The sequence below is a fragment of the Pelobates fuscus genome, chromosome 6 (genome assembly GCF_036172605.1).
Source record: "Pelobates fuscus isolate aPelFus1 chromosome 6, aPelFus1.pri, whole genome shotgun sequence".
Taxonomy (NCBI): Eukaryota; Metazoa; Chordata; class Amphibia; order Anura; family Pelobatidae; genus Pelobates; species Pelobates fuscus.
In genome coordinates, this window is record NC_086322.1 from 222,129,948 (window position 1) to 222,148,463 (window position 18,516).

Sequence of the window (18,516 nt, forward strand, 5' to 3'; positions counted from 1 at the left end):
AAGATGGCGGAGCCCAGGACCTAGGCCGGGCACGAAATTAAGATTAAAAAAAAAAAGTAAAATGGGGGAATAGGGGCATTTTGAGGTTTCTAGGGGGAGGGTTAAAAAAAATGGATGTGGCCATGACCGTGCCACTTTAAAACTCTAAATTATGGTGTAATCACCAGGGAAACCACAGGGACCAGTAGGCAAATTTCATCGGTACCTGCCTTTTTACATTTTATACTAACAAAACTAAATTAGTAAATACATGTGAGAATTTTGACACACTGCTTTACAATGTTTTTCTGTATTGTTTGGTTTTCATGTAAGACCTCTTAAAGTCCTTAATGGATCTGGTATCTGACTGCAAAGCTACCTACTTGCTTTATTGGGAGAAGGAACGCATCGTTTTTTTTCCTCTACAGGACCTAGCAAAGGGCATCTAGAAACATGCATAGAGTGCCAAAATGCATCTCGCACCAGGAATCCAGTAAGAAGCTCTAATCATCTGCTGGTGGTGATGATCTTAGATTAAATCTTTCCCTAATCCTCCAGTCTGTGATGGAGATGTGACTTACAGCCTGGCAAACTTCTGAATTTTTTCTGGGACAGCAACATAATGCTTTACTAGAAATCTATACAATCCTTGATTTATCTGTGATAAGCTCGCTCTTACATTAACTGGTCACCAAAAAGTTTGACTTTAAAGGATCACTATAGTGTCAGGAAAACAAAGCGGTTTTCCTGACACTATAGTGTCCTGAGAGTGCCCCCACCCTCCGGGTCCCATTCAGTTGGCGCTGAAGGGGTTAAAACCCCTTCAGTTACTTACTTTAATCCATCACTGGGCTCACTCTGCGCTGGTGACCTCTCCTTCCCGTCCGACGTCACTGGAGCTGAATACGTATGCGTGGCAAGTGCCGCGCGCGCATTCAAAGTGTCCATAGGAAAGCATTTCTCAATGCTTCCCTATGGACGCTCTGCGCGATGGAGGCGAAATTCAACTCCAGCGTTGCAGATGCTCCTCTAGTGGCTCTCCGGAAGACAGCCACTAGAGGCTGGATTAACCCCAAATGTAAACATAGCAGTTTCTCTGAAACTGTTATGTTTACATGTGAAGGGTTAAAACCTGAGGGACCTAGCACCCAGACCACTTCATTGAGCTGAAGTGGTCTGGGTGACTATAGTGTCCCTTTAAATATCTTTAAAGTATCAAAAAGAAACCCTAAAAACAACATACATACTGTAAATCGTTGGCTCCTCAGCTTTATAAGATATTTGACACTCATTAAATTCCACAGCTTCTGTGATGACTTCAATACATAAAAGGGATCCTATAGTGCCCGGAAATCAAACCCGTTTTCCTGGCACTATAGGCTCTTGGAGTGCCCCCCCTCCAGCTGGGCTGAAGGAGTTAAAACCCATTCCACCACTTACCTAAATCCAGCTCCGATGTCCCTCGGCGCTGGGTCAGGCTCTGCCCACTCTCCTCGCTCCGGCGACATCAGCCAGCAGGGAGACCTAATGCGCATGAGCGGCAATGGCTGCGCGCGCATTAGACCTCCCCATAGGAAAGCATTATTCAATGCTTTCCTATGGGGAAAATCTAACGCTGGAGGTCCGTGAGGGCGCCCAGCATCAGATAAGGGACTAAAGACCCTTTGCATTCCGGAAACCCTCTAGCGGCTGTCTGTTAGACCCACCCAGACCACTTCAATGAGCTGCAGTGTTTCTTTAATTCACTACTAACCTCTTATGGGCCTCCCTATGCTCACTCCAATTCCTTATTCTCTGCTTAAACAGGGAACATTATATACTGAATAAGTGGAGTGTTTATGAATGTATTATGTGACTACAGTAGTTAGAAGGTATATTTGTATTATGTTATATGCTGTAACCCATATGGGGAATTAGATTGACATGAAAGTGACAAAGGAATTTCACAAAAATACTGATGCAGTTTCAGCACAGATAATATAATAGGAAGTAGTCCTAGACCACACAACTCCTAAAGTTAGTATAATTTTAGAACATTTCCATAGTCTGTGACTTTAAAGTTATTGAGTCACTGTTAAAAATAAATAAAAAAATAAACATTCTAAATTCAAGTAGTGGAAAAAATAGACAGATGTTTTATATTTTGTCATGTGTTTGTTGTCTCTAATATGGAACACTTTTACATTAAAAAGAAGCATTTTTTTTTTTTAGTTAATTTTATTTGGATCTCAGAAAAGCACAGTACACAATAGTTTAAGGTACCCACAGAAAATGAGATGAACAAAGAACAGAACTTCAAAGCTTTGACAAATTAATTAGGCCTTCACATTCTGTAGAACGTATTTTGTCACAGTGTTCACGTGATCTCACAACCATGAATTAACCATGAAAAATATACATACATTTATTTTTTAATGCCAAGTGTATTTTGATCTCTATTGTATAATTTGAACTATTAAATATTTATATATTGACAACCCAGGCAGTTTCCCTGCAGTTGATCAGTCATGTGATCGTGGTGTTACCGTGATCACATGACTCAGATTTGATTGATCATAATGGTTTAAAAGGTATATTTTTTTTTAACCCTGGCAGTGCTGGTTCGGTTACCTAAGCTGTGTTATGCTTTCTTATAAATTATACAAACGCCACACCCTATTTTAGTAATTTCGTGCAGTGCATGAAATAATATGGTTATAGTGTCCAATTTGTTGAAAATCTCTCTTTTTTATAATTTTTTATCTCTTTTTTATAATATTGAGGTGGAAGTTGCAAAAATAAAATCAATAATTATTGCAAAAGCAGTTAAAATCTGATTAAATAAATTTGTGTATTTCTGTTTGTTTTTTATTCCTTTAAATGTCTATTGTTAAGGATGAATTATATGGACGCTAACTGATAATCTTTTATGCAGCTGATCCTGCAGCCCTTGGGTTTATCATCTCTCCATGGTCTCTCCTTTTGCTGCCCTCTGGAAGTATATCATTTACAGATGAAAATGTTTCCAATCAGGACCTACGTGCCTTCACTGCCCCTGAAGTGCTGCAGAGCAAGTCACTGTCTTCACTCACAGATATTGAGAAGGTAACTCTCCCTTTAAAGTGCTTCATCTTGCCTATACAATGTATATATTTTTGGAAGTGTGGGGAACAAAGCAGTAGATACGTGGGTGTGTGTGTGTAGTAGATTTCTGTATCAAAAATATCTTTTGAAACTGTGGCATATTATTGACCAGGTCTACTAGATTTCTGGCATTGTGTTTACAGCCGTAATGCAAACCATTTGATGCAAATAAAGCTATTTTTTACCATTTTAATTCACGACCGCTGTCATCACTGTAGGTATATGACATTGAATGTTCTGCCACACTAGAGTGGAAACGTTTTCTTTATCTTTTTCACTGTGGCGCTTAAGGACAGTTTAGGCTTCTTGAGACCACCAAAAGCACATATGGACAGTTTGACTGGGGGATGATGGAGCAATACAGACACTGGGTTAAGAGATGTGCTCCAATGGAATTGTCAATTATTTCTGTGATTTTTCCATCCCAATCCCAACCTTTTTGTGTAGATCTCTTGATCTTCCTTGCATGTCTCTCTTTATCCTCTTTTACCCCTTTGTGTGTCTCTTAAAGGAACACTATAGTCACCTAAATTACTTTAGCTAAATAAAGCAGTTTTAGTGTATAGATCATTCCCCTGCAATTTCACTGCTCAATTCACTGTCATTTAGGAGTTAAATCACTTTGTTTCTGTTTATGCAGCCCTAACCACACCTCCCTTGGCTATGATTGACAGAGCCTGCATGAAAAAAAACAAAAACTGGTTTCACTTTCAAACAGATGTAATTTACCTTACATAATTGTATCTCAATCTCTAAATTGAACTTTAATCACATACAGGAGGCTCTTGCAGGGTCTAGCAAGCTATTAACATAGCAGGGGATAAGAAAATCTTAATTAAACAGAACTTGCAATAAAGAAAGCCTAAATAGGGCTCTCTTTACAGGAAGTGTTTATGGAAGGCTGTGCAAGTCACATGCAGGGAGGTGTGACTAGGGTTCATAAACAAAGGGATTTAACTCCTAAATGGCAGAGGATTGAGCAGTGAGGCTGCAGGGGCATATTCTATACACCAAAACGGCTTCATTAAGCTAAAGTTGTTCAGGTGACTATAGTGTCCCTTTAACCCTCACTCTATCACCTTTTTTTGTTTTGTATTGTTTCACCTCACTTTGTGTGTCTCGTCATCATTTTCATAACCATTTTGTATCTCTTACGCCAATATTTGTGCGTTGGGTTTCACTAACCTAGTTAATTCAATTAATCTCTATGAGGAGATGCTGATTGACCAGGGCTGTGTTTGACTTGTGCTGGCTCTGCCCCTGACCTGCTTACTAGACAGTCCAAGCCAATCATATGGGGAAGCACTGGGATTGGCTCAGATCACCACTTTTGATGATGTCAGCAGACAGAGGCACATCCAGGAGTTGCAGACTTGAATACAAGTAAGATTTTACTATATTTAGAAAGGCACAAGGGGGTCAGGGGGGCTAGATGGTAGTTTTAACACTATAGGGTCAGGAATACATGTTTATGTTCCTAACCCTATAGTGCTCCTTTGAGGAGAGCACAATATCAGTTTGTAAAGTCAGTATTGTCACATTCCATGCTTCAAGATCAGACAATTCCTAGATATACATATTTGAACACTCTTTAACTTGGCAGACACCATGCACATATTTCTTTACAATTTTACATTGAGAATAGCAAATAATGGTCAAATTATAATGAAACAAAAATAAGATATTAAGAGGACCTGGTTCAAACAAGCTTACAAACTAGCAGGCGAGTCATTCATCATGCATATGTGACTGATCATTTTATGATTTATTTTTTATCCCGTGTTTTATGGTGTGACTATGCCGCATAAAACAGCATATAGTATTAATTACATGTACTTTATAAGGAAATCAGCTTAGAATTAAAAATAAATAAGAGTCTGCGATTTACCATAAATCCGGAATTTCTTTTTCTAGCACTACATTGTGCATGATGGAATATTCACTTGACTGCATATATCTTCACTAATGATAAACTTTGTGTATTTAAACCTTTATCATATTGTACTAATTCAGCCAATTATGGTATTGAAAGGTGATTGTATTTGCACACTCTGACATTACATGGCTTTATTGTGGGTGTTTTTAAATGTGCTACAAGTCTGTTTAAAAAAAAAAAAAAGAAAAATCATATTACAAATGGCAGAAAAAAATAAATAAATACATTGTATGAAAATGTGGCAAAAAAAACACATGAGATGGTATACTCTGACATTTCAGTTTGCTTAAGCTGTGCAACCCACAGTTTGATTCCACTTAGATGATATTCAAAGTCAACACTACCTTAAGGGGGATAGTCCAGGGCAAATTGTAGGTGGCAGAACTATGAATAGTACAGATACCCAATACAAAGTGTTGTACACTGAAACATGGCAAAATAAAACACAGGTTCATCACCCTCTGGCTTGTATCGAATGAGAGAGTTTATCACTGGGCTTTCGTAGCATAAGAATAAGATGCGTGTGAGGAACAGAAAAGTGATTGAGAGAGGATAGTGAACTGACGGAAAACTGGGAAGACATGGATAGAGGGAAACATCTGCGTTTGGCATGCAAAATTCTTAATTTTATTTAAGGTTAATGGGCAAAAAATAAAGTTTGAAAACCTGTGGCTTTTAACATTTATATCACTTATTTGAGGATTAGCACTGTTCTTTTTAATTGACGACACAAGTTGTTTGGCCCCATTGTCAGGTGAATGATTTATTATTGAAATCAAGTGGATGCAGGATTATTTTCCTATTCAGTTTGCCAAAAATGCTTGCTCAACCATCCATGCCTTGCCGGAGGCAGTCTGGGGTATGAGGACATGCTCTGAAATCATTAGACTGGACTCTCCTGTGGCGTACTGCGTGACCGTACACTTTATTAGATTTGACATCTTTCATTACATTGAAATTAGAAGCTCTGCAATTAGACTACAATGTGATTTCACTTCAAAGCACACAGCCTTCTGGGTAGCTGAACTGCATATCATTAATGAAACAAAGGTAAGTAGTTGACCGCACTTGTTTTGTAGATTTCAATTTTAGAAGGAATAAACACTGTTTTTAGTAACACAAGTGAGTTGGAGAGATCACTCACATAGATATATTTTGTTTTTGTATAATCAACATATAACAAAACTCTGTGATCAGTAGCAGAATTAAATTGCAGTGATTCAGGAGTATTAGAAAATGACATTTCTGTGAGCCAGATTTAATCTGTAATAAAGAATACCCTAAATACTAGTCCTATCTTAAAGTCTATTAATTAAAGAGACTCTACAGGCACCCAGACCACTTCATCTCATTAAAGTGGTTTGGGTGCAGTGCCCCTGTCCTCCTTATTCCTGCACTGTAAAGCATTGCAGGTTTAGATAAAAAGTGCAATGTTTACATTGTAGTACGAAGACCGCCTCTAGTGGCTGTCTACCAGGCAGCCACAAGAGGCGTTTCCTGCTGTTTCACAGAGTTTGACTTTGTAAAATGATGCTGGGCGTCCTTTCGGCTTGCATTAATTCAATGCTTTCATGTGAGGAAGGCTATTGCATGAGCTGGAATAAGGTAAGTGAATGATTTAAAAAAAAAATTTTTTTTATTTTTTTAACCCTTTCATGGATGGGTGGGGGAGTGGGCGACAATAGAGGGACACTGTAGTATTAGGAATACCTCTTTGTATTCCTAACACAAAAGTGCTACTTTAAAGAAAAACTATATAATTCAACTAATTTTAAGTTTTAATAATCTTATTTACAAATCACATTCTGCAGCAACAAATACATTGAGATTGGCTTGGAAAAAGGAGACCTCTCCAGGATTGACACCTCTATCATATCATACTTTACCAGTCAGATTGGTAGAATCCCCTAATTTTGATACGTCGTGATATAATTTCAGAATAAACTCATTGCTTCCCATTGTCCAGGTAATACTGGTTCAAACTTATCTGTATTAAAATACGTGGGTGCTTTCTGGATTTGCTCCGTATTGTGCCAGTTAATTACCTGGCTTCAAGACTACAGATCTGCCTCCTCTCCTGATTCCACCATATTTGGGGACTGTTCTGTTCTCTTTTTAATTAAGCTTCAAGAATTCACATTTTAACAAGCTAATTCATTTAAAAAATGTTTGTCCTTTGTATATGTCTGGGATCTCCTTCTATTTTGATAGGAAAAGGAACCATGCAGTGCATGGGACGGAGATCCACCAAGTCATAGAAATATAATGTGACAAGACCAATCTCGCCACTGTGCATTGGAGGAGCCTGGTTGCCCGCCTGCTGCCTTTAGACTATGGCCCCATGTTGAAATGCTTGATTTTCCCCTGCAAAGACACGAAAGCCGGGTCATTCGGTACTTGCCCTATTTGAACAGTGATACCCCAGATAGCTATGCCATGGAGCCCATTCGTATAACGAAAGACTATGTGAAAGAATATGGCTCCATGGCAATTGAACTGTATGTATGTGATCTGAGCGCCATTCAGTAATAATGTGCGCTCAGATTTAAGCTATCTGGGGATATGTATTAATGTACCTGTTTTATGCAATAGCTGCACAGTTATATATATTTATGTATTTTATTCTCTTTTGCTACCATGTGTTCAATGGAGTTTTGCCTCTGTCCTTGGAGATAATTGGATTACCAATTATCTCCAGGATAGAAGACTCTCTGGATCTGGTTTTTGGCAGAAAAGCCATGCTTCATTTGGTCACAAAGGACTTCGATCTATCTTTTGAACCACTGGACCAATTTGGATGATTTTGACATATGTTTGTATTTGGAGTATGCTGATTCTGAAAATGTAAGTATGTGAATGTGATGTATACTTTTAAAGTTATGAATAATGTGGAAAAACTGTATTTCTCTGCCTGTGATAATTACATTAACTAGGGGTGCACCGAAATTCCGGCGGCCGAAAGTATCGGCCGAAAATGGACCTAATCCATTTCGGCCGATATTGGCACATATCTGCAGAAAATGCTGGGCGGTCGGGGTGTCTCTTCCCCTGGCTGCGGGCTGTCGGGCGGAACTGACTGACTGGTGGGCGGCCGGCGAGGGAGCACTTCCTCTGAGCTGTCTGCTCAGCTCCCTCGCGTGCCGCAGAGTGAGGCTGGGAGCCGGAATATGACGTCATCTTCCGGCTCCCAGCCTCACTCTGCGGCGCGCGAGGGAGCTGAGCAGACAGCTCAGAGGAAGTGCTCCCTCGCCAGCCGCCCGCCAGTCCAGCAGCCAGGGGAAGAGACACCCCGACCGCCCAGCAGCCAGGGGAAGAGACCCCCCCCCCCCCCGAGCAGCCAGGGGAAGAGACCCCCCCCCCCCCCCGAGCAGCCAGGGGAAGAGACCCCCCCCCGAGCAGCCAGGGGAAGAGACCCCCCCTCCCGAGCAGCCAGGGGAAGAGACCCCCCCCCCCGAGCAGCCAGGGGAAGAGACCCCCCCCCCCCGAGCAGCCAGGGGAAGAGACCCCCCCCCCCGAGCAGCCAGGGGAAGAGACCCCCCCTCCCGAGCAGCCAGGGGAAGAGACCCCCCCTCCCGAGCAGCCAGGGGAAGAGACCCCCCCCCCCCGAGCAGCCAGGGGAAGAGACCCCCCCCCCCCGAGCAGCCAGGGGAAGAGACCCCCCCCCCCGAGCAGCCAGGGGAAGAGACCCCCCCCGAGCAGCCAGGGGAAGAGACCCCCCCCGAGCAGCCAGGGGAAGATACACCCCCCCCCCGAGCAGCCAGGGGAAGATACACCCCCCCCCCCCGAGCAGCCAGGGGAAGATACACCCCCCCCCCCCCCGAGCAGCCAGGGGAAGAGACCCCCCCCCCCGAGCAGCCAGGGGAAGAGACCCCCCCCCCCGAGCAGCCAGGGGAAGAGACCCCCCCCCCCGAGCAGCCAGGGGAAGAGACCCCCCCCCCGAGCAGCCAGGGGAAGAGACCCCCCCCCCGAGCAGCCAGGGGAAGAGACCCCCCCCGAGCAGCCAGGGGAAGAGACCCCCCCCGAGCAGCCAGGGGAAGAGACCCCCCCCCGAGCAGCCAGGGGAAGAGACCCCCCCCCCCGAGCAGCCAGGGGAAGATACACCCCCCCCCCCCCGAGCAGCCAGGGGAAGATACACCCCCCCCCCCCCGAGCAGCCAGGGGAAGATACACCCCCCCCCCCCGAGCAGCCAGGGGAAGATACACCCCCCCCCGAGCAGCCAGGGGAAGTGACCCCCCCCCCCCGAGCAGCCAGGGGAAGAGACCCCCCCCCCGAGCAGCCAGGGGAAGAGACCCCCCCCCCCCGAGCAGCCAGGGGAAGAGACCCCCCCCCCCCCCCCGAGCAGCCAGGGGAAGAGACCCCCCCCCCCCCCCCCGAGCAGCCAGGGGAAGAGACCCCCCCGAGCAGCCAGGGGAAGAGACCCCCCCCGAGCAGCCAGGGGAAGAGACCCCCCCCGAGCAGCCAGGGGAAGATACACCCCCCCCCCCGAGCAGCCAGGGGAAGATACACCCCCCCCCCCCGAGCAGCCAGGGGAAGATACACCCCCCCCCGAGCAGCCAGGGGAAGTGACCCCCCCCGAGCAGCCAGGGGAAGAGACCCCCCCCCCCGAGCAGCCAGGGGAAGAGACCCCCCCCCCCCGAGCAGCCAGGGGAAGAGACCCCCCCCCCCCCCCCGAGCAGCCAGGGGAAGAGACCCCCCCCCCCCCCCCCGAGCAGCCAGGGGAAGAGACCCCCCCGAGCAGCCAGGGGAAGAGACCCCCCCCGAGCAGCCAGGGGAAGAGACCCCCCCCGAGCAGCCAGGGGAAGAGACCCCCCCCCGAGCAGCCAGGGGAAGAGACCCCCCCCCGAGCAGCCAGGGGAAGATACACCCCCCCCCCCGAGCAGCCAGGGGAAGATACACCCCCCCCCCCGAGCAGCCAGGGGAAGAGACCCCCCCCCCCCGAGCAGCCAGGGGAAGAGACCCCCCCCCCCCCCGAGCAGCCAGGGGAAGAGACCCCCCCCCCCCCCGAGCAGCCAGGGGAAGAGACCCCCCCCCCCCGAGCAGCCAGGGGAAGAGACCCCCCCCCCCGAGCAGCCAGGGGAAGAGACCCCCCCCGAGCAGCCAGGGGAAGATACACCCCCCCCCCCCGAGCAGCCAGGGGAAGATACACCCCCCCCCCCCCGAGCAGCCAGGGGAAGATACACCCCCCCCCCCCGAGCAGCCAGGGGAAGATACACCCCCCCCCCCCGAGCAGCCAGGGGAAGATACACCCCCCCCCGAGCAGCCAGGGGAAGTGACCCCCCCCCCCCGAGCAGCCAGGGGAAGAGACCCCCCCCCCCGAGCAGCCAGGGGAAGAGACCCCCCCCCCCCGAGCAGCCAGGGGAAGAGACCCCCCCCCCCCCCCGAGCAGCCAGGGGAAGAGACCCCCCCCCCCCCCCCCCCGAGCAGCCAGGGGAAGAGACCCCCCCGAGCAGCCAGGGGAAGAGACCCCCCCCGAGCAGCCAGGGGAAGAGACCCCCCCCGAGCAGCCAGGGGAAGAGACCCCCCCCCGAGCAGCCAGGGGAAGAGACCCCCCCCCGAGCAGCCAGGGGAAGATACACCCCCCCCCCCGAGCAGCCAGGGGAAGATACACCCCCCCCCCCGAGCAGCCAGGGGAAGAGACCCCCCCCCCCCGAGCAGCCAGGGGAAGAGACCCCCCCCCCCCCGAGCAGCCAGGGGAAGAGACCCCCCCCCCCCGAGCAGCCAGGGGAAGAGACCCCCCCCCCCCGAGCAGCCAGGGGAAGAGACCCCCCCCCCCGAGCAGCCAGGGGAAGAGACCCCCCCCGAGCAGCCAGGGGAAGATACACCCCCCCCCCCCCGAGCAGCCAGGGGAAGATACACCCCCCCCCCCCGAGCAGCCAGGGGAAGAGACCCCCCCCCCCCGAGCAGCCAGGGGAAGAGACCCCCCCCCCCCCGAGCAGCCAGGGGAAGAGACCCCCCCCCCGAGCAGCCAGGGGAAGATACACCCCCCCCCCGAGCAGCCAGGGGAAGATACACCCCCCCCCCCCCGAGCAGCCAGGGGAAGATACACCCCCCCCCCCGAGCAGCCAGGGGAAGATACACCCCCCCCCCCGAGCAGCCAGGGGAAGATACACCCCCCCCCCGAGCAGCCAGGGGAAGAGACCCCCCCCCCCCGAGCAGCCAGGGGAAGAGACCCCCCCCCCCCCGAGCAGCCAGGGGAAGAGACCCCCCCCCCGAGCAGCCAGGGGAAGAGACCCCCCCCCCCCCCGAGCAGCCAGGGGAAGAGACCCCCCCCCCCGAGCAGCCAGGGGAAGAGACCCCCCCCCCCGAGCAGCCAGGGGAAGAGACCCCCCCCCCCCGAGCAGCCAGGGGAAGAGACCCCCCCCCCGAGCAGCCAGGGGAAGAGACACCCCCCCCCCCCCCCCCCGAGCAGCCAGGGGAAGAGACCCCCCCCAGCAGCCAGGGGAAGAGACCCCCCCCAGCAGCCAGGGGAAGAGACCCCCCGCCCCCCGAGCAGCCAGGGGAAGAGACCCCCCGCCCCCCGAGCAGCCAGGGGAAGAGACCCCCCGCCCCCCGAGCAGCCAGGGGAAGAGACCCCCCCCCCAGCAGCCAGGGCAGCACAAAACCAGTATACACCACTGCCCAGTAGCTCACCATCCGCCCTGGTACTGCTGTGAGAAGACCGCACACTGCCGCCGCGCAACCTTCTAACCGGAAGTGCCAGACGGGCCGTGAGAGCAGTGGGGCAGCCTGCTGTAAAACTATCCACATCGTCTGCGGTAATTAAATATATTTAATACAATTAATTACAGAGATTCACTAAGAATCCCCAATCCTGTGGGAAGCCATTCACTTACACAGAAAGTATTTTCTCTTTTTTTTTTTCTATTGCTATTCGCTATTAAGTGATGATTGCCCTGCTGTACAGGAGGCTAATTGTGTCTTGGCCTCCAGGAAGATAAAGTGTATTGCTCTAACAATTTTCGCGCCCATCCGACATTTTGCCGTTTCTGAAAATAGTGCCATGAGTCTGACTAGTCCTTGCACTCAGACTCAAATGTAAATAAATATAATTAATAAAATATTATATTATAATTTATTTTTATTTTTTCTTTAAATAACATACCAAGGCAATAATGCACTAATACCTGGCTAATACCTAATGCACTTATCATATTTTAAAGGTCTTTTACCCCATCAATTTAGTATTTTTTTTTAACTAACAGCTTTGGGTGGCATTGTGTATATAATATCTATGTATCTGTTTATATGTTTTAAGTCACTTTCCTTTTTTTTTTTTTTTTAAATCTATAGCTGAGGCATAGTCCTCTTTCAGTGACTTTACAATGTCAGCGGTTTGGAAATATTTCAAAGTTTCTGATAAAGACACCAAATTTGATGAAAAAGACACCATATCATGAAAAAGAATTATATTAATAAAATCATAGAAAAAAAAAAAAGTATTTTAAAAGTATTTGGGCAAAAAGGCAGTTTCGGTTTCGGTTTTCGGTCAAGGGCATCCTGAATTTTCGGTTTCGGTTTCGGCCCTGAATTTTCATTTCGGTGCACCCCTAACATTAACCCATTGTGTAAGGTAATTGTATCACAGGCAGAGGGGAGGATTTTGTGTGGGAGTGTCTGAGGGTATTGTATGTGTTTATTGTTTGTTTTACAAAACCCTGTGGGTGGTACTAATGTGCAAGAATGTATATATAAGACCAATAAACCCACAGCTCTGTCTGTTCCTGCTTGACCCTCAAAACTGAGCCTTGTCTCCTTCTTGGGGGGATTCATTGTATGCTGTTCCAGTTCGACTGCTAGGAGTGTAAACCTATTTGTATAGTTTTTCCTATTCGGCTGTTTATAGCATTCGTTTGAGAGCATTCGTATACTTCTCCGGTTCGTGGATTGGTGTCTACAGTAGCTGCCTGTATATCTGGAAGGGAATATCTCCTAAACGGCTGTTAACCCCTTTTATGCCTGAGGTTGCCGTTACATATAATATTACCTGACATCTATTAGATACTTCCTTCCCTCACCAATAGAAATTCTCCTGGGTCCAGAGTTTTTCTTCACTCGCCAATAATAGTTTTAGTTGGCCTTTCATATACTTGACAATAATAATATATTGTATGTATCACCTCTACTTGCCAGTAATAGTCCAACTGGGCCCTTCATTCACTCAACAATCATATTTCTCTTGGGCACGAATTCTACTTGCCAGTAATTGGGCCTTTTCTTCATCTTACTTCACTATCCAATGATAGTTTTATCAGAGTGTGTAGACATTTCAATCATGTCACTATTTGACCAATATTACTTTATCCTGATTTTATTATTTACATTGCTCCCTTGTGCAAAATTCTCTATATATTAACTACTTCAAAAGCTGGAATCAATAGCCTGCATCATCCCTTTCAAACATGGATAATACTGTAAGACTGTACCGGCTAACTTGGCATTGTTATTTCTATGAGGAGTTTACAAGGCAATTTAAGCCCAACTTAAATAAAATACCAAAATGTATTTTGCGTCCATTCCACTCATTGTCAAAGAAGTTAATGTTTAAATGCCCAGTAATGCCTAAAATAATGAGGGAGATGAAAAACCATCTATTATTTTCATCTAAAATGTGCACTTACCGGTACTTGTTAATACCCAATGAAGTAAATACTATCAGGGCTAATTTTTTTTATTTTTTTTTATATATAAGACCTATATATGTTCAGGAATATTCACATTTTATCTACAACTATAGTTGATATTTTTGTATTGTAAGACTCTGGGTACAACCAAAATCATAAATGTGGACCAGGACAATGCGTAAAAGCAGTAGTGAGGTTATTACAAATCCTTAGGGTGTCCAAGTTTATCGGAAATGCTTTTAAGGAGGCGAAAAGCACAACTTAAAAATAACTGTCACAAATCTAGATTGGGGTACCAACCAGTTATACTCAAACAAAATGAGAAAATATCCAAAAGCCAAGGGTAATGATCATAAACTAGCTATAACTGATCTAGCACTGATAGATGACACAAGTACAAAAATAAACCTTACACCCGCAGTGTGGGAATGGGCTATATCTTACATAATCCTAACATGTTAAATGATTAATTATTTGTATGTTTTGTTTTTCTCCGTTTGAACAGTGCTGGGGAATATTTTAGAGCTTTAGATATGAACAATAAAAAAACAGAATAAAAGAATAATATTGCCATTTTTAAAAAAAACAAATGTTCACATTTCATAGTCTATACACAACGTTTGAGATATTTGTATTTTTTTATTTTATTTTTTTACAATTTTCTGGCTACATGTTTTCGGTTTACCGTATATACTAGAGTATAAGCCGACCCGAATATAAGCCGAGGCCCCTAATTTTACCCCAAAAAACTGGGAAAACTTATTGACTCGAGTATAAGACTAGGGTGAGAAATGCAGCAGCTACTGGTAAATTTCTAAATAAAATTAGATCCTAAAAAAAATATATTAATTGAATATTTATTTACAGTGTGTGTATAATGAATGCAGTGTGTGTGTGTATGAGTGCAGCGTGTGTGTATGAGTGCAGCGTGCGTGTGTGAGTGCAGCGTGCGTGTGTGAGTGCAGCGTGCGTGTGTGAGTGCAGCGTGCGTGTATGAATGCAGTGTGTGTATGAGTGGTGTGTGTGTGTGTTGCAGAGCCTTGGTGGGGGGTGGGCAATTTTTTTTTAAATTTTTTTTATTATTTTTTATTTAATTTAATTATTATTTTTGTTTTATTATTTCTTATTTAATTATTATTATTTTTGTTATTATTACTAATTTTTTTTTCGTCCCCCCTCCCTGCTTGATACATAGCAGGGAGGGGGGCTTCTTCCCTGGTGGTCCAGCATTGGCAGTTCAGTGGGGGGAAGGGGGGGGCTGCAGAGCTGTAACTTACCTCTCCTGCAGCTCCTGTCAGCTCTCTCCTCCTCCGCGCCGTCCGTGCAGCTCCCTCTGTCAGCTCCCACTGTAAGTCTCGCGAGAGCCGCGGCTCTCGCGAGATTTACACTGGGAGCTGACCAAGGTGCTGAACGGACGGCGCGGAGGAGGAGAGAGCTGACAGGAGCTGCAGGAGAGATAAGTTACAGCTCTGCCAGCCCCCCCTTCCCCCAGTCTGTATTATGGCAATGCAAATTGCCATAATACAGACTATTGACTCGAGTATAAGCCGAGTTGGGGTTTTTTAGCACAAAAAATGTGCTGAAAAACTCGGCTTATAGTCGAGTATATACGGTACTTGGATTTGTGAATTTGGAAATCTTCATATTTCCTAAATTTAAGGAGTAAACATGCTTTTCATGTTTAAAGGACCACTATAGGCACCCAGACCACTTCATCTCGATGAAGTGTTATGGGTGCCAGGTCCCTCTAGTTTTAGCCCTGCAGCTGAAACTGCTATGTTTACACTAGGGTTAATCCAGCCTATAGTGGCGGTCTCCCTGACAGCCGCTAGAGGCTGCTTCTGCGATTCTCACTCTGAAAATCACAGTGAGAAGAAGCTGACGTCCATTTTAACCCCTTCAGCCCAGCTTCAGACCTCATTTTTCTGGCACTATAGTGGTTATTTAAATTATTTGTTTACTAAAAACTGCATTATCTAATCTCGCCCAGTCACTCTTTTCCTGACTAGATAATTAGATCGATTAGCTAAACTTTTTTGTATTTTTTATTTTTCTTATAAAATTTCAAATGGCTAACATTTGACATTTTAGCTCCCTTCTGGAATGTAAGTGTTTAACCCCTTAAGGACTGAGCCAGTTGTACAAGTTGTGATCAAAACAAACCTTGAATTTGCGCTATATGTCTGTTCAGGCGTAATTAACCTCTTTCATATTAAATGCACCCACACTTATTATATATCATTTTGTTCAGGAGAAACAGTACTTTCAAGACACATCAAATATTTATATATTAAAAATAATTTAATATGAATAAAATATATATTTCTTCTATTTTTTTTTTATTTTTTGGTTCTGCGTGGCATTTTAACTGTGACTGTCAGAATACTGTTAGCTGTTACTGCAATAAAATGCACATATTTGTATTCAGTGAAGTCTCATGAGTAAAATAGCACCCCCCCAAGTACAGGTTTTATAGTGTTTTGGAAAGTTACAGGGTCAAATTTAGCACATTACATTTTTTAGTTTATACACATTGAAATTTGCCAGACTGGTTATGTTGCCTTTGAGACCGTATGGTAGCCCAGGAATGAAAATTACCCCCATGATAGTATACCATTTGCAAAAGTAGACAGTCTATTTTAGCAGCCACTTAGTCACAAACACTGGCCAAAGTTAGCATTCTAATTTGTATGTTTGTGAAAAATGCAAAAAACTGATTTGAACGCTAATTTTGCCCAGTGTTTGTGACTAAGTGGCTACTAAAAATGACTGAACATACCCCATTTGCAATACCTTGGGTTATCTAATTTTGCAAATGGTATGCTATCATAGTGGCAATTCTCATTCCTGGGCTACCATACCGTCTCAAAGGCAACATAACCAATCTGGCGAATTTTAATGTGAAAAAAATGGAAATGCGAGTTTTGAAAACACCATAAAACCTGTACATGGTGGTTACTATTCTACTCGAGAGACTTTGCTGAACACAAATATTAGTGTTTCCATACATTACAACTTATCACAACAATTATATCTTCAGTGAAAGTGCCATTTGTGTGTGAATAATGCAAAAAAACTGCATTTTCACAGACAAAATCATTGTTGTGACATGTTTTACGGTTTAGAAACACTAATATTTGTGTTCAGCGAAGTCTTCCGAGTAAAACAGTACCCCCCATGTACAGATTTTATAGCGTCTTGGAAAGTTACAAGGTTAAATATAGGGCTTGCGAACCATATTCTCTGGACTATTTATTTTTTATTTGTTTTCAATTTTCTTATTGATTATTTTTATTATATATATGTATGTGTATATATATATATATATATATGTGTGTGTATATGTATGTATGTATATATATATGTATGTATATATTTAACGTCATTGTAAGTGTATTTTAATATTTATATGTATTAGAATACACTTAGAATAATGGTTTGTGTGTGTGCATATAAAAGTACTTAGATCATATACATATATATATATATATATATATATATATATATATATATATATATATATATATATATATATATATGATCTAAGTACTTTATTAAACTTTTTTTTAACTTTTTCTTATTTTTAAAAATGTGTACAGGCAGCAGGGGGACAGCCTTGCCACTGGCGAACATACCGCGGTCGCAGGGGTCGCAGCTGTGACCGGGTCCGTCACTCCAGGGGCCTGCCGTCCTGCAGACCCCTGAGACTGGGTGCCCGCCATCATCATTTGCGGCCCTGAACTGCACGGCAAACTGCCGGGGCCGCATGTTAAGGTACCCATGGGGTGGCCCATGCTGTCAGGGCCACCTGATGGAGGTGAATTTTCAGGGGGCCCGGTCAGCGCTGCAGTGCTTTAACAGCGCGACCCGCCCCCCTGTGATGAGATAATCACACGCTGGGAGAAAGTGACTGCCAGTCACTCCTCCCAGCTATTACTGAGATCCCGCGCTGGAGGAAGCAGAAGGAGTCAGAGTTGGAACTCTGACTCCCATCAACCTGAGCCACCACTGGACCCCAGGGAAAGTCACCCTCCTGCACCTAAAAGGTAGGAAACAGGAGGGTGACTTAAATATTGTGTGTGTTTGTGTGTGTGTGTGTGTGTGTGTTTGTATGTATGTATGTATGTATGTGTCTGTCTGTATTTGTCTTTGTATTTGTCTTGTGTGTGTCTGCCTGTATGTATATATGTGTGCCTGTCTGTATGTATGTCTGGTGTGTGTATGTATGTATGTATGTATGTATGTGTGGGTGGGTGGTGTGTGTGTGTGTGTGTGTGTCTGTCTATATGTGTCTCTGTGTGTATGCCTGTCTCTGTTTGTATGTATGTATGTGTGTCTTTTCTGTCTGTGTGTATGTATGTGTCTTTGTATGTATGTATGTTTGTGGTGTGTGTCTGTCTGTATGTATCTGTGTGTGTGTCTGCCAGGGCGTTAGGAGGGGGGGGCCATGGATCAGTTTTGCACCGGGGCCCCATGGGTTGTGTGTGCGTCACTGGCTCAGGCAGTCCCCCTACTGGCACTTCATGAGCCGACTATTCCGGCCATGTGATCGCAAAGGACCCCATGATCACATGGCCCTGGAGGGCCAGATCGTGCAGAAGGGGGTTAGCTGGGCTCCCAGACAGACCCCCGGACGGGACCTCCGACGTGGGATCAGTGGAGATCCGGTACTTCTCCTGGACGGCGGGGATGTTCTATGACACCCCTGGCGTTTAGGACCGCCCCAAAAAAGGACGGCATAGAACACCCGCCGTCCTTATGGGGTTAAAGGGAAGCTGTCTCTGTCCAGTATTTTTAATATTATGTTGACCTATCCTTATATATAACAAATGTGTGAAATATAAAATGAAATGTAGA

General features: G+C 45.6%; 1 protein-coding gene across 4 annotated transcripts in view; it reads left to right on the plus strand.

The window, feature by feature from the left end:
• The window catches only part of PTPN13 (protein tyrosine phosphatase non-receptor type 13), a 264,870-nt gene that overhangs the window by 91,674 nt on the left and 154,680 nt on the right, over positions 1-18,516 (plus strand). For all 4 annotated transcript variants that reach the window (XM_063458775.1, XM_063458777.1, XM_063458776.1 and 1 more), the window contains exon 4: positions 2,894-3,063. In XM_063458775.1, coding sequence (XP_063314845.1) covers positions 2,894-3,063 — 170 coding nt within the window. The remainder of the gene's footprint in view (positions 1-2,893; positions 3,064-18,516) is intronic.